General features: G+C 54.7%; 1 protein-coding gene across 1 annotated transcript; it reads right to left on the reverse strand.

The window, feature by feature from the left end:
• Positions 1-1,869: 1,869 nt before the first annotated feature.
• On the reverse strand, positions 1,870-14,804 carry PLA2G4F (phospholipase A2 group IVF). The gene is made up of 20 exons (XM_052646415.1): positions 14,694-14,804; positions 13,621-13,693; positions 12,880-13,016; positions 12,663-12,791; positions 12,207-12,247; positions 11,949-11,991; positions 11,420-11,486; positions 9,029-9,195; positions 8,829-8,933; positions 8,600-8,637; positions 8,275-8,410; positions 6,536-6,672; positions 6,089-6,311; positions 5,254-5,368; positions 4,891-5,028; positions 4,692-4,799; positions 3,527-3,721; positions 3,090-3,256; positions 2,384-2,570; positions 1,870-2,090 (listed from the first exon to the last, which is right to left on the reverse strand). The coding sequence occupies exons 1-20, from the start codon at positions 14,802-14,804 to the stop codon at positions 1,870-1,872; spliced, it is 2,538 nt and encodes an 845-aa protein (XP_052502375.1).
• Between the last annotated feature and the right edge of the window lie 285 nt (positions 14,805-15,089).

The raw sequence follows: 15,089 nt of genomic DNA on the forward strand, positions 1-15,089 counted from the left end.
GTGAGGCTTTGTCACATAGATCCCCTGATTAAAAGAGGAATAGTGACTTGGGCCCTGGACAGCATGCCTATGTGTGCATGTGTGATTGAGGGAGAGAGAGAAGGGGAGAGAGAGAGACAGATCTAGGCAGAGTCAACAGCCAAAGTGAGCAGCCCTGGCAGCAGGGGATTGTTGAATGAGCTGTGAGTACAGTAAGTCCCCAACGTACAAAGAAGTTCCACTCCAAGAGCATGTTTGTAAGTCCAATTTGTATGTTGAATCCAACAGAGTTAGCCCAAGATATCCACCTAACACAATTATATATAATAATTATATATAATACTGTACTATAATAGGTTTATAATACTTTTCACACAAATAATGCATAATAAACATAAAGAAAACCTTTTTAATCTTACAGTACAGTATCTTAAGAAGTACACGACAAAAGCTGGCATACAGGGGTGGGCATTGAGTGAACAGGCAAAAAGAGTTACTGCCTGGATGAAGAAAAGGAGGTGGGAGATAGCTGAGCAGAAGGATGGTCAGCACGAGGAGATGGAAGGCAAGCTGCAGTTTCACTAGGGCCTGATGCTGATGGAACACACCTTCATATCTTTGAAAGTTCGTAACTTGAAAGTTCGTGTGTCGGGGACTTACTGTATGGCAGCTGGGCCATGGAAGGGCCCCAGGTGGCTCAGCGCTGGGTGGGGCAGTGGGAGGAGAAAGAGGCCACAGAGGCCTGGCCGGGGGGAGAGGGCCTGAAGACCCCCACACCAAGCCCAGTCACTGTGGATCTCCTCTCCACAGACCGGAACTCTGCCAGTGCTAGAGAGGCTTCGGATGTTTGGAGGGTTCCTTGTGGGTCAGAAGAAATGATAAGCAGAGGGAGAGGGAAGTAGATGGCCCAGATGGCAGGACACACCTGTGAAAAGGTGGGAACCCAGGCTCTGAGTTCCCAGCTAGGTTCGCTACCCCTGCCCATCCCTGGCAGCTGACAGGTGCTCACAGGCCAGAGCCACTGGGAAAACACACACACGCAGGTTCGTGTTTGCTCTGCCCCAATAAATGGATATGCCCTCTAGACATATTCATTTAACTTCTGGGAATGGTGAGACTATTTGCTCAAGGTAGCAGCTGTACACCTGACAAGAGGATGTGACCCAAGTTTAAAGAGCAAAGATGGGGAATTAGCATGGGGAACCTCCAGCTGGAGCCCAGCCAGGAGGGGAGATCACCCCGCAGCCTTCAGGAGGCTGAGCACAGAAGGGTGGGGAGCCATGAGGCAGGCAGAGGAGGCCAGAGGTGAAGAGGAATTAACAGGCAGGACCCTGGAGTGAGTGACCCAGATGGGCAACCGATGTGGTCCCCCTTTATTCTGGATGCCTTTAGCATCCAGATGCAGTGGGGCGTGGAGGGATGGATGGCCAGGGCTGGGGCTGTTCGCAGGAAGTGTGGATTGGATGGATGCATCTTTGCTTCTGGTGTCAGTTTAGGGCAGTAACCTGCACTCAGCTCTCTCAGCACCCCTACCTTTGAGGGCCTGAAGACCTGGTCCCTCTGAAGTCCTTCTGTGTTTGGCATGGGCCCTGGGCCCCGATGGTTGCCTGAGTCCCTCCACACACTCCAGTGTCAGATGAGAACTGTTCATGTCTGCCATACATCCCCTCCCTGACATACTACCTCCTCCCAGAAACACAGGGGAGAAGGGACCCTCAAAAGTCCAGGCTGCACCCTGGAGGAACATCCCCAGAGCCTGGGGACCTCAGTGCAGGTTCCAAAGAGATGAGAAGCAGAAGCCCTGCAGGGTCCGCTGCTCCTCCCCCTACCAAGCCCTGGTCTGGAGCCCAGGGTCCCTCCTCTGTCCCAGTCCCCCAGCTCCAGCCTGGGTCAGCCTCCAGTCCTGCCCCCAGTCTGTCGCCGGTCTAGAGCCAGCTGGAGGGCCTTCCGCACAGTCTCCACATTGTTCAGGACATTGTATCGACTCAGGGCCACCAGCTGCTCAAACTCTTGGGGCTCATAGGTGAAGTTCATCATGCCATAGGGAGTGTCTGGCCCGTTGATGACAAAGTCCCCACCAGCCTTCTCCTCAGCCGTTTTTTGCTCCACACCTGTGATGGGACATGGAGAGAGGCCGGGCTAGGGTACTCTGTGACTAGGAGTTGCCAGTCCAAAAGCCCACCTCCCCAGGACATCCAGCTGGTTCCATGGGTTCTGCTTGGGCCCCCATCTCAGCTCTCTCACCCACTGGGAGGAGCCGGACCAATGTGTATGCTGAGTCCAGGAAGCAGAGGCCAGCTCGGGGCCTCCAAGAGGAAGGCTTTCATACATCGTCCTGGGGACAGCAACCCCCTCACCAGCGCAGGGCTCTGTACACCAGACCCAGACCCCAGACTCCCCTCACCTGGGGCCAGGTGTGTGCGGAAAGTACGGTTGACCAGGGGGAAGTGCAGTATGATGGGTGAGCTTGGGTCCTCAGCCTTGGCAAACAGGTAGCACTCGTGGGGTTCCTTTATGTCCTCTGGGGACACCTCAATCCTAGGGAAGGAGATGCCTCGGTCCAGGCAGTACTTCTCTGTCATCTGTAAGACCTGAGTAGGGATGCTCACTTGTGCACTTCTGACCCTACCTGAGGCCCCCCTGGACTCACACAGGCCCAGGCTTCAACGCCAGCTCTGCCCCCGACCAGCCAAGTGACTTCAGGCAACACAGACAGATCCCACCTCCAAAACCCCACACAGCTGGAGGGAGCCGCTGACCAAGACTCCTTGAGGGGGCCCTGCTGGCTCTGTGGTTACCATTGTAACCAAGGGACAGCAGACCTAGACCCAGGCCCAGACAGGAGCAAGGAATCCATCAGAAACAGCATGGGCCAGAGCGGCAGTCTCCTCTTCACTCGGATAAAGGCTCCTGAGGACTCTCTTTGGCCGCCTCTCCTGACTCTCACTCTCCCCCATCACCTTCCAGATGGTGAGACAAGAACTGCTAACAGTGTTCACAAAGGTGCTCACCCACAGCTCAGAACCCAAGCCCTCCTTAAAGGGCGATCCCTCAATGCCCAGCCAGGATGCTGTAGCAAAGACCCATGCCCCACCCGCCCTGCACTTTACCTCAAAAGGGGCATCCAGGGAATAGTCGAAGGACAGAATGAGGTCCACAGCTCTTTGTGGCTGCAGGCTCAGCGGGAATGGGGAGTTGATGGCAAAGCCTCCGTCCACCAAGTATAGACAGTCCCTCATGGGAGTGAGCTGGTTGGGGAAGGCGTCTGGATGCAAATCTGCACAAAGACAAATGCTTGCGCTTTGCAGCACCCCTCTTCTCTTCACCCTCTCTTCTAGAGCTCTCCTCCTGTCTCTGACAGCCACAAGGTCTCCCATCTCAGCTCCCAGCCCTGCCTCCCAGCACAGTCATCACAGTCCTTCCCCTGCCAGCCCCCTGGGGCAGCTGGAGCTCCACACTAACCCCCATCATGGTCAAAAGGCAGAACTGGCCTCAGAGAGCCAGAGGCACAGGCAGTAGGTGGGACCCTGCCCAGAGCAGCACCCACCTTTCCAGGCCACAAACTCTCTGCCAGACGCATAGTCCTCGTGCAGGTAGAGGCCCCGGGTGAAGTTGGAGTTCTCGGCTGAGGTCAACCGGGAAGTGCATATGTCCAGCAAAGCCTGATAGAAGGGTCCCTGAGGGGTGAAGAGCCTGGTTCTCAGCCGCCCTGGTTTGTGAAGCTGGAGGTCTTGGCAGTCATCTAGGTGGATATGGGAGGGTGAAATACAGTGAGAAGTGGTGCCCTCCTTTGCCCAGTGGTCCTTGTGCTTCATAGAAGCCTGCTTCATCTCCCCATACCACTCCTCTTCTCCAACCCCAACTCCCACGCCTCTGACCACTGCTTCCCAAACTTAAATGACTTTTTTTTCATGGTCCCCACATTTTGAAAGTTGCCTATGACATAGCATGTATTAAATACCACCTACCCTTGAAGCTGCATATGCAACTTCCAGTTAGAATTTCACCCTGCTGAGCAATTACCATATGTCATGCTGGCCACTGTGCTGGGCATGGATTTGCAGAGATGGACAGGCCCTGCCCTGGCCGTCCAGGGCTCACAGCATACCAGGGAAGAGTCACATAAAGAGGTCATAATGGTGACAATGCCCTGAGGTCAGGACCACATGGGATACGCGTACAGTTCTACGGGACCCTGGCAGTCAGACCCTTGATCAACCTGGGGGGACGGAGTGGAACAGAGATGCCTCCTGACAAAATGATGTCTGAGCTGAACTTTTAGAACAGGGCAACAGTCACCCAGGGAAGAAATGTGGGAAAGGTATTCTACGTAGCAGGAAGCTCATGGGCCATTTAAGGAATGGGCTGAAGGGGAACCCTGAGGTGTGTGAGCAGAGGATCAGCCAGCTGCCCAGTCGCCTCAAATTGATCTAACTGAAGCTCAAATGGAAACTTTTAAAGGCATAGGCTTATCACAGAGCACTCACAGCTCCCACTCCATTTTCTGACATGGGCCCCCCATCCTCCAGCCTCTTCATAGACCTCTGGGCATCCAGAGATCCTAAACCAGAAGATATCTTCTCAGTACTTCTCTGAACCGAATGGGACATCCAAGTCCTTCTCCCTCATTCCTTAGGCCTCTGCAGGGTCCTGTTGCTGGAAAGAGGTATTGAGGGCTGGGGTGGGTTTGGTTGGGGGATCTCTGCTCTCACCTGTGATGTTCACACTGTCTTTGCGCCAGTCTAGGAAGCTGAGGCCCCGGCCAGAGGTCTTCAGGAAGATCTCATCCAGGCTGGCTGCAAAGGCGCTGCCCCACATACCTAGGGAGAAAGGCAAGGCCCCAGGCCCTTACAACCCCTCCACCCACTTCACAGAGCCTGCCCTGTCCTCAGCCCTCCCACCTAGACGTACCCTGCAGGTAGCAGATCCGGGACTCGGGCCGGAGCTGCAGCAGGCGCCCCATGAAGAAGTCTGAGCCAAAGAGCTCGGTGGGAACATATGCGCCATACTTGGGGAAGCCGACCTCATGGGGGGTGAACTCGCACCACTCTGGGAGCCAAAGTGAAGGGAATGTCACCAGGGGCTTCTGACTAGGAGCCCATGGTTCCCCACCACCCTTGTGCCTGAGCAGGAATCTTTGCCTTGTCCAGAGTAGGGTGCAGCAGGCCCACTGTGCTGCTCCAAGGCACCCACCTGTACACTGAGAACCCTGGCCTCTTGCACCCACCCCCACCATTGCCTCTACCTGCTCCCTAGGTCCCCACACCCTGGCACCTGCAAAGTCCTCCCCACTGACGTTGCTGCGGACGTTGACGCTGGCGTAGATAGGGTAAGGGTTCTGGCCCTGGCTGACTGCCTCCTTCTGGTCAGACAGCTTGGCAGGATTTTCCTGGTCAAGAAAAAAGGGAGACCACTTGGCCTTTTGGGAGTTCCCTTCCCACAGCCCCATGCCACCCTGCGCAGTATGGTGTGCCTCCAAGACTAAGGGCTGTAATATAGAGACAACTCTGGAAAGGACAAGCTTTGGGCTGCAGCAGAGCGGAGGCCACTGTGGGCTTTGTGCAGTTCCAGGGCCTTTGGGAACATCCTCCCCCTTCTTCCCATTTAAGAAAGCATATCAGAACCCAAGGGGGTCAAGCGACATTTTTAAAGGAACAACTGAAAATCCACTCTATTTTCTTTTAAAAAGTAAATCACTAGAAAACGTGTATTCTTTTCTTAGAAACAAGATATCACTTTCACGACTAACAGCCACACAGCAGTGGGCCAGGACCCATAGGTCCCCAGGATCCTAAGAACTTCAGTCAGCTCTCATCTCATTTCCTAGTGTCTGCGGGGCCTGTAGTTCCAGGAGAAATCACCAGGTGATGTGCACCATGCCTGTTTGGCCAGTGGGCTGGAGTGGCATTCTTCCTCAACAGCAGGTTGGAATCATTTGGGACACTTTCAAAGCAGATCTGAATTAGGGCTTGACAACTCACCAACCAAAACCAGCATCTCTGGAAGTGAGGCCTAGGCACCAACTTTTTGGAAAGCTTTAGTGGAACCAAGCGCTGATGGGGTAAGGTGGACAGGAGCCACGTTTATTTATTACCTACTCATCTCTTACCTCCTGGTACAAGAAATATTCAATAAGAAGGCCCCAGAGGTCAATGAGGGAAGTGCTGTGGCCACTGCTTTCCCGGATTCCCAGTTCCTGGGCGTAGTAATGCAGGCGCTCCGTGGACATTGCCCCCATCTTACTGCTGCACACCCGAGCCTGGGCACGCTCAATAGCGCCCTGCAAGGCCACCTGGGACCAGGCTGGGTCCTTGTAGAGTGTGGAGATGCACCTGGGTATGGAGGGAATTAGGGACAGGGAGGCAGAGCAAGGGGATAGAGAGATGCAGGTGTCTGTGAGTCACCCTCCTCCCCCATCCCTTGCACTGACCTGCACCACCCACTCAGAGGGCCCTGTGGACCCTGTCCCTTTCTGCTCCTCCTCACCAGATCACCAGGTCATGCCCCTGCCCCTTCAGAGCTCTCCTTTATTTTGTCCTGCCCCTACCTCACTTACCAGGTGGACCCGGAGACCCCGCTCAGGTAGGTCACAGTGTCCAAGAGGCCGAGCTCCTGTAGCCCAGCCAGGCTGCCATACAAAGACGACATGGCTCGGGTCCCACCTCCTGAACCCAGCACGGCCACCACAGGCACCTGGGCACAATGATAGTCATGATACCATCTATTCCCACTATTGCTCATCTGTTACTGCTTAGCATATCAGACACTGGTCTAAAAGTCTTGTGTTATCTCACCGAATCTTCAAAGCAACCCAATGGCATCCCCACTTTACAGATGAGGAAACTGAGGCTCAGGATGTTTAGATACTGTGTCCACAATCATACCAATAGTAAGTTCTAGGCTATCAAACTGAGGCAGTAGAGCCTCAGAGATGGCTCTTAACATTATACCAGGAAAGTATGTACTTGGGAGGTATATTGGATTTGCTCAAAACAGCAAAATCAAGGTTTCTCAACCTTGGCACTGTTGGTAATTTTGGACCAGATCATTCTTTGTTGTAAGGAACTTATTCTCTGTGTTATAGGACGTTGAGCAACATTTCTGGCTGTTACCCAGCAGACGCCAGTAGCACCCCCTCCCCTCCCCCAGTGGTGATGACAAATGTCCCCTAGATGGGTGGGACATGAAGTTACCCCCAGCTGAAAACAAGAACTGAAGTGACAAAGGCCAGCATGCAGCTTGGACCTGCCCCAGACACAAGAGGTGCCCAAATGTCTTTTTAGGATCAAAGGGGCCTGGTGGGATCAAACTAGAAACTTTTTGGCTCCTCAAATTTTCCAGGAAGGTCTGGTTCATTCCACCCCAGGCTTCTGGTTCCTTTGCCTGTTTTTCCTTTCTTCTCCTGTCTTGAAAGAAATGCTCTGGGGCCACATCCCAACAAGGTCACTGTGCCTTCAGAGGGCTGGAGGAGGCAGAGGGCCTGTTGGCAGGCCTGTGCGCTTTCTACCCTCTGCCCACAGAATGGAGACCAGGTGCAGGGCAGGCATTACCAAACCAGAAGTCTAGGCTTGCTCAGCTTGTCAGCGCTGGGCACAGGAGGAAGCCACTGCTCATTCCTGATTTTCCCCAGGTCTCCCCCTCAGCACTGCCTTTCCCCCTGCCTCCCAAACACAGGCTCCCATGGAGCCTCCACTTCCAAATCTCTTTGTCTACTGTTATAGACTGCATCATGTCCTTGCCCTTGCAGCCTCCCACAGAGATGGGCGGGAGGCCCAATAAGGAGGTGATATAGACTATGTGAGGTGCTAAGGGTACCTTCATCCCATAGGACTGGTGTCCTTGTAAGAAGAGGAAGAGAAACAGACTCCCCCAAACCCTTGCACATGCGCAGGGGAAAGGCCATGTGAGGTCCCAGCCAGAAGGTGGCCATCTACAGTCAGCAAGAGCAGCCTCATCAGATGCCAACACTGATGGCTCCTTGATCTGGAACTTCCAGCCTCCAGGCTAGATAATAAATGTCCATTTTTTGAGCTACCAGTGTGTGTTCTGTTATAGCAGTCGGAGCAGACTAATAGAGCCCCCTCAGCTGAGGCTGCTCAGCCCTCATTATGTATGGGGTCCTGACTCTCCCGAGCATGCCCATCAACTCAGCCAAACAGGCTGGCTGCCTTCCTCCGGTGGTCCTCACGCTTCCTCAACGCTTCCTGTCACCTCCTAGCCACACAGTCAGTCCTCTCAAGGAAGAAGTTGGAATTGGTCCCAGCCACTCTGGGGCCCAGCTCCTTCATTCCATACCTGGCTACTATCGGGAGCGTGGCTCAACCCCAAAGCCTGCTGAAGGGCCTTGGACACGAGCCGCTTCCTCTTCTCCAGAAACTTCTTCTCCCCATCACAGAGGTCGAAGCCAAGACGCAGGTCAAGGTCCCCAGAGCTGCCTCAGATGAGGTCAGGGGTGGGGTACTGGGTGATGGTTCAGTGGAGGAGAGCCTCCAGCAAACCCATTTTCACAGGAGCAGACAGATATACACTCCAGGGAACCCCCCAGGAAGATCACCCGGGAACCAGACACCCCCAACCCCCAGCTGAGCTGAGTCAGCAGAATAGCCCCCCACTGCCTCACCTCATCTCTGCTTTCACACTCATGGCCACCTCCTGGCCCTGGAAGAGACAACAGCCATCACCAGAGCACTGAGTGGGACTCACACCACTGGTTGTTCTGGTAACTGTGGCCTGGATGTGGACACTATGACTGAGCCCCAGGCTGGCTTTATCTTGACCTCCTCCCCCTGACCCTTTTTGGTGGTGACAGAGCAGGCAGGGATCCCTCAGGCACCTGGACAGGGCCTTACCTCCCCCAGGGCCACGACACACTGCTCCTCCTGGCCTAGGGCCAGAGATGAGAGCAGGATGCCAGGCTTGCTGGTCTGGGTCTCCTCCTTGACCCTCGGGTCACCCTGCAGAGAAGAAAACACTCAGAGTGGAGGGAAAGGGGCCTCATCCAGACTGGACTGACTTTGTCATTCACTCCTTCCCAGGCCACGTCACTCACCTGGACCATGAGCTTCTTTCCTAGGCCCACCTCCAGCCTGGAGCTGAGTACTGGATTCACGTGGAAGGTGAACATGGCTGGGACGCCCGTCTCCGTGGGAGGCTGCAAGGGCAAGAGCTGGGGCTTCTCGTAGGCTCCGGGCACTGCCAGCTGAATCTGCCTAGGACCTGAGAGCAGAGGGCCCAGGGGAGTGCCAGGCGAGAGGGTGAGGGTGGGGTGTGTGTGGCTCACGATGGCGGCACCCCAGCAGCAACTCCCCTTTTCTTCCCCTTGGAAATGTCAGCTCGTCACCTTGCTCAGTCTCTGACACCGTGTCCCACAGACAAGGTATCACAAAAGACACTCAGGGTCCTATAACCTGTCCTGGTCAGAACTGGGGGCTGTTGTTGAGCGAAGAGCTCCTGCTCAGGGCTTATGGGGCTGATGATTTTGAGATTATTGTATTAAGTATACAACATGAGTGCATGCTAAGTTACTTCAGTTGTGTCCGACTCTTTTGCAACCTCATGGACTATAGCCCACCAGATTCCTCTCTCCACGGAATTCTCCAGGAAAGAATACTGGAGTGGGTTGCCAATTCCTCCTCTGAGGAATCCTCCTGACCCAGGGATGGAGCCCAGGTCTCTTTGTGTCCTGCATTGGCAGGTGAGTTCTTTCCAGTGCCACCTTGGAAGCCTGGTATAAAACGTGTATTTTTTAAATATATATATGGGATCATATTATAACGCTGCTGCTGCTAAGTTGCTTCAGTCGTATCCGACTCTGTGCGACCGCATAGACGACAGCCCACCAGGTTCTACCGTCCCTGGGATTCTCCGGGCAAGAATACTGGAGTGGATTGCCATTGCCTTCTCCTCATATTATAATGATCCTATATTAATTATTACATTAATTACCAGTTTTCAACAGGTACTTTCCCCTCTGTTGCCCTATTCAAGCCCTATGCTGAGGGCCTTGGGGCAGGTTTGTGGCCAGAGAAAAAGCAAATAAGCTGCACATTGTTTCCGAAGCATAAGACCTTGTGAGAACAGAGAGGGTTTGCAGGGGAGGTAGAAGTAGGACGTGGGTTCATGGCACAAAGCAGACAGGATTGGGGAAGCAGAGGAGAGCTGGCCCTGCCTGGGTGAGGCCAGCCTGGGAGGAGGCAGGGAGAGGCCTGGGGGCCCAGGAGCAGCAGGGCCTGCCCTTGACTCTGCAGCTTTCTGGAGAGCAAGCAAGACCCCAGACAGAAAGAGCTACAAATGACACCCATAAAGAGGGGACCAGACAGACCCACAAAAGAGCCCCAGATCCAAACACTCAAGAGCAGAGGTCCAGATGGAATCCCTTTCCCTATATGCCTTCTTTGGCACCAAATGAGGCCTGAGACAGCATGAGCAGGGCTGGAAGGAAATTTAAAAATAAGTGATATTTCTATTCACACCACAGCTTTCAGGCTGAGACTAATATGGACTATTCACAGAAAGAAACAATAAAAGCTGTGGTGGGGGTAGCAAACAGGTCCTGGGCCCGGGTCTGCTCCATCACTTATTGACTGTGTGACTTTAAGGAAGCTTCTTTGAGCCTCTGTCTCCTGAGTTAAAAGACAGGAATGACTGTACCTATTTTACAAGGTTGTTCTGAGGATTCAAAAATAAAACACTATAAAATGCTTAGCCCAGTGCCTGACTCATAGAAAGTGCCCAGTGTTGCCTGGGCAGCACTTGGCCCAGAGGCCCAGACTCCCAGTGTGGGAGTGACCTCAGCTGCCACACAGCCTCCGCTCCACTCCCACACCTGGGCCCCCTCCTGAGTGCCTGCCTTCCGTGACAGACCACAACGGCCCCGGTTCTTCACTTCTGGAGGGCTCACTTTTTGCCACGTGACCTCAATTCCTCCCACTAAAGAAGCCTCTGTATTCCTCGCCCTCCAACTTAGAGTCAGCCTTGTGCTTGTTTTGGCTAACAAAATGTTGGTGAGTGGCTGTGATGTAACCAAAGTCTTGAAAAGCTCTTGCTCATCCGGACTTGCTCTCTTGCACCTCTGCAGATGTCTTCAGGACATGCCCGGGGTTGTCCACTGGTCACAGAAGGTAGACAAGGGACATGGGAGCCGAGCCAGGTCACCCCACCAAGCCCAGCCTAGATCAGCCCTGCCCCAGCTGACCTCCAGATGCGTCTGCCACTGAGATTTTGTGGGTATTTTTTGTACATCAGTAGTTGAACTGATACAGCCACTGTGCTTGAATATTTCCAGAGATTCACTACTTTCAGAGGCAATCCATTTCATCCTTGGTCAGCTTTAAGCAATGAAAGATTAAAGATTTTCTGCCTAAGACCCATCTTCCTGAAACCAGCAGCCTCCAACCTCCAAGGAGAGAAGGCAAGACCCCAGGCCCCTGGCCAGACTCACCGTGCTCTAGATGTGGGGCTGTCCCATCGCCCCTGAGGGTGCCCTGGATTCTCAAACATGGCTGAGCCTGAGGAAAGCAGAGGGCTGTGGGAGCCAGAGCATCCATGGGGCCCTGAACAGGGCCTGAACCAGGAGAGAGGGAGGGAGGGCTCTCTGGGGAAAGGTTGAGCTGACATCCTTCCCAGGGCCTGTGCCTTATGAGCAGGGGTCTTCTGTCACAGCCCCTTCCCAGGACTCAGAGGCAGTGGCCCCTGGAAGGAAAGCGGGAGGAGAGGAGGGGCCCCAGCCAGTGGCTCCTTGGCAGTCTCAGAAGCCAGGGGCCTGAGTGAGCAGAGTGCTGTGCCCAGGAGGGAAGGCTGGCTTCTGGGCTATTCCCTCAGGTGGAGGCAAGGTGCCCCCTTGTCCCTGGAGATGCCTCCCCCGCATGTCTCCTCTTGAGTGCCCTTCAGGCAAGTGGGCTCAGTTGTGGACTCCTCAAATCCCCCCCCCCCAAGCCCTGAAGATCCCCCAACTGGTCTCCCCTACTCACCACCAGGACCCCATTAGTGATGACTTCAGGTGCGGGCACCTGGCTGCAAGGGACACATGAATCCCTCAAGATGGCTGTTATTATAATAATGTAACCAAAGCAGTTGAAGCACTTGGGGAACAGGGCAGGTTTGAGGGGTAGGGGTGGGTGTCAGGATCAGGACCTCCCCTCTCAGGCCAGGTCAGCTCAGGACCTAGTGATTGGGAGCTGGGAGGGTCTCAGCGTAAATGGGAGGGTATGGGCTCCACTGGAACTCACCTCTTCTCCAAAACAAATTCCACCTGCAGCTCGTGTGACTCCTACATGGAGGGAGCAAGGGAGCACCAGTTTTTCAAGTACTCCTAGAGTTTCAGGACCTTCCCCCTACCCCCGATCCTACTCAGCTCCAGGGACTAGAAGGGAGACCGCTGTCGTGGCTGCTCATGGGCCCAGGACGGGGTGGTGGCATCACCACCAGGAGCTCCTTCCATTCAAGGCTGTGGGCAGGTATGTTCTAGACATGGAGGATTAATGAATGACAGAGACACACAGAGTCTGTGCCCCCGAGGAGCCCATGTGCCGGCTTCACTCAGGGAAGGAGTGTTTGCACTCCTTCCAGGGCTGCAGGAGGGAGGAGGTTTGTCTTGGAGGCCTGGCCCATGCTGACCTGGAGACCTCTGTGCCCAGCGCCTCGTCTCCTCGGGCTGAGCCCACTGCCCAGGTGGGGTGGCTCACCTGCTGGCTGATGGGGAAGGTGTGTCTGTGTGGTTGGCCTGGCTTGAGGCTCCTCAGATCAAAAAGCAGCAAAGCGAGCTGGTCATTGTCCAGGATGTCCTTGTCATAGAGGGTGAGCTCCAGGACATTCTGGAGACAGTGTCGAAAGGGGGGACCTGAGACCGGGCAGAGGGCAAGCATCTGGGAGGAGACCTCCCCTCCGCAGCCCAGCCCTCACCTTCACGGCACCATGGATCCGGTAGTGGAAGGTCTCGTTCCACTCGGGGTCACTGCAGTTGGCCACCACCCTGGTCCGGGCGGGGCTGGGGGATGCTGAGGGCAGCCACAGTTGCACATAGCAGTCAGCTTTGGACACTGTAGGTAGGATGGACAGGGGTCCTCAGCCTCTAGCTCATGGCTGGAAAGGTTGCCTGGAGGAAGCTGGGGCTGGGTAGGAAGGGCAGAGAGGGGAGGGGAGGCTGCCCATGGAGCAGGCTGGGGTGGGGATAAGGCAAGAGACCATGTCTTCGACTTAGAGTCCATCTCCACCAGGGAGACTCCTCCCATTCAACAGGATGGAGGTTCTGTGGTGACCAGTTGAAGAGATTATGTGACAGCACAGCCCACGGGGTTATTTCCAGAAAGGGCCTGATCCAGAGAACGAGCTCCAAGCTCCTGCCCAGTGTGAGCCTTGCAATGGAAACCCCTAGAGAGCAGACAGTGACGTCTGGCAGCAGCGGGCCTCACACGCTGACCCAGGCTGGCACTGCTCCATGTGCCAGACTCAGGGAGGAGTCAGTGGTCTGCATATTCCCCTCCCCTCCAGCTCCTACCTGCCTGGCCCTTGGGCTCCCTCACCAGACAGACCTCCATCCACTAGACTCTAAATACACATGTGTACTTCTGAGCAGCCCCTGTTGAGCTCTGGGGAGGCCCCAGGGAGAGGAAGGGAGAAAGCGTGGCATTAGGGGTCACTCACGCAGGTCTGTGCCCTGGATATTTTTGGCCCTCAGCACCTTCACCTGGAGGTCATAGAAGGGGTGGGTCTCTCGCTGAAAGGACAGAAAGACTCAGTTCCAGGAAGCCAGCTGTGGGGCCCATCTTGGGTTTCCCTCATCCCATCACAGAGCGTCAGGCAGCCTGGCCCAGGGTCACTGATGTCCCTGCGCCAGGAACCCAAGAGGCCTTAGCAGGTGAAGTACTGGGAGCTGAGCACATTGGTGATGAATGTGACCTTGAAATCAGTCGGGCCAGGATCAAATCGAAGCTGCACCTTGAAATAGCTAAATGACCTTGGGCAAGTAACTTTATTTCCCTGTGCTTTAGTTTCCCTGTCTCTAAAGTGAGTGTTAAGATAATAATCTCACAGGGTTATAATGAGTTTTAAGTGAGAAGTCATACAAAGTGCCCAGCATAAGTGCTTAATCCATTAACTAATTATGTTTAGTAATTATGTTTATTGTGCACCACAAGCGTGCAGCTCCCCTGACTATAGTACCACTGCTATAGCTGAACAGCTGCAGTGAAACCTCGAGTAAGGTGTTTAGGAGATCATCAAAAGAGAATACTGTTAAGAGCTGCACCCGCCAGCTCCTGACAAAGGCTAAAAGATGGCCCAAGACGGGGTGGGCAGGTGAAGGGAAACCTAGAGTCATGCAGCGGGTACTGGTCTGACAAGTCACTAAGGAGACTTGGGCAGCTTGGGCTCAGGAGAGCAGACTGCAGCCTCCCAGGAGTGAGACTGTCTCCTCCAGGCCCCAGCGAGCCCCTTGCTCTCACCACCCCCTCAACCACCAGCCCCCCAACTCTACAGCCAGGCTGACCCAACCAGCTGCACATGTCACATCCCCTTGCCCTCCACTTCCTAACCAGGTGGGATTATTTTCAAGATTATTGTTTGGCCAGGTTCTCTAAACTCTGCCAGGTAATCTGGAGCAAATTGGTCCTGGCCCAGATCCAAATGCATTCCCGGGGTTGGCCCCAGTCCCCACAGCGGACTGGGCTCCCAGAACTTCTCCTGTCCACACCCCCAAGGAAGATCAGGTACTTTACCAGCCACTGCTTCCACTGAGGTCCCCTCTTCTCTCGCTTCTGTAGAGGCACCGCACCCAGGAGGGGCAGCCCCTTGCTTGTCAGCCACCTGGGCCAGAGCGCCCAGAGCATGGCCAGGCAGCCCAATTCCTGGCAGGAAATCCTGCCTGCACTGGCCACACTGGCTGCTGGCTCAGGTCTGACAGGTAGCTGGGGTGGGGAGGGTGGAGCTGGCCGCTCCACTGAGCACTCTCAACTGGGGCTGGAGGTGGGGTTTGACATGCTTCAGGAAGTGCCTGGAGCCCAGGTTCCTCTGTCAGGAGGGACTTCAGAGCCTTTCCAAGAGGATGCAGAACGGGCACTCTGGTTCCCAGTCCCAGCCCCTGGTTATCAGGGGGCTGCTTATGGAAAATAAAC

Source organism: Budorcas taxicolor, chromosome 10, assembly GCF_023091745.1.
Source record: "Budorcas taxicolor isolate Tak-1 chromosome 10, Takin1.1, whole genome shotgun sequence".
Taxonomy (NCBI): Eukaryota; Metazoa; Chordata; class Mammalia; order Artiodactyla; family Bovidae; genus Budorcas; species Budorcas taxicolor.

Coding starts and splice junctions, on each gene's coding strand:
- PLA2G4F (XM_052646415.1), bottom strand. CDS start 14,804: ATGCTCTGGGCGCTCTGGCCCAGGTGGCTGACAAGCAAGGGGCTGCCC. Junction 13,694..14,693: donor CTCAGTGGAAGCAGTGGCTG/GTAAAGTACCTG, acceptor CTGTCCTTTCAG/CGAGAGACCCACCCCTTCTA. Junction 4,800..4,890: donor CCGGATCTGCTACCTGCAGG/GTACGTCTAGGT, acceptor CTTTCTCCCTAG/GTATGTGGGGCAGCGCCTTT.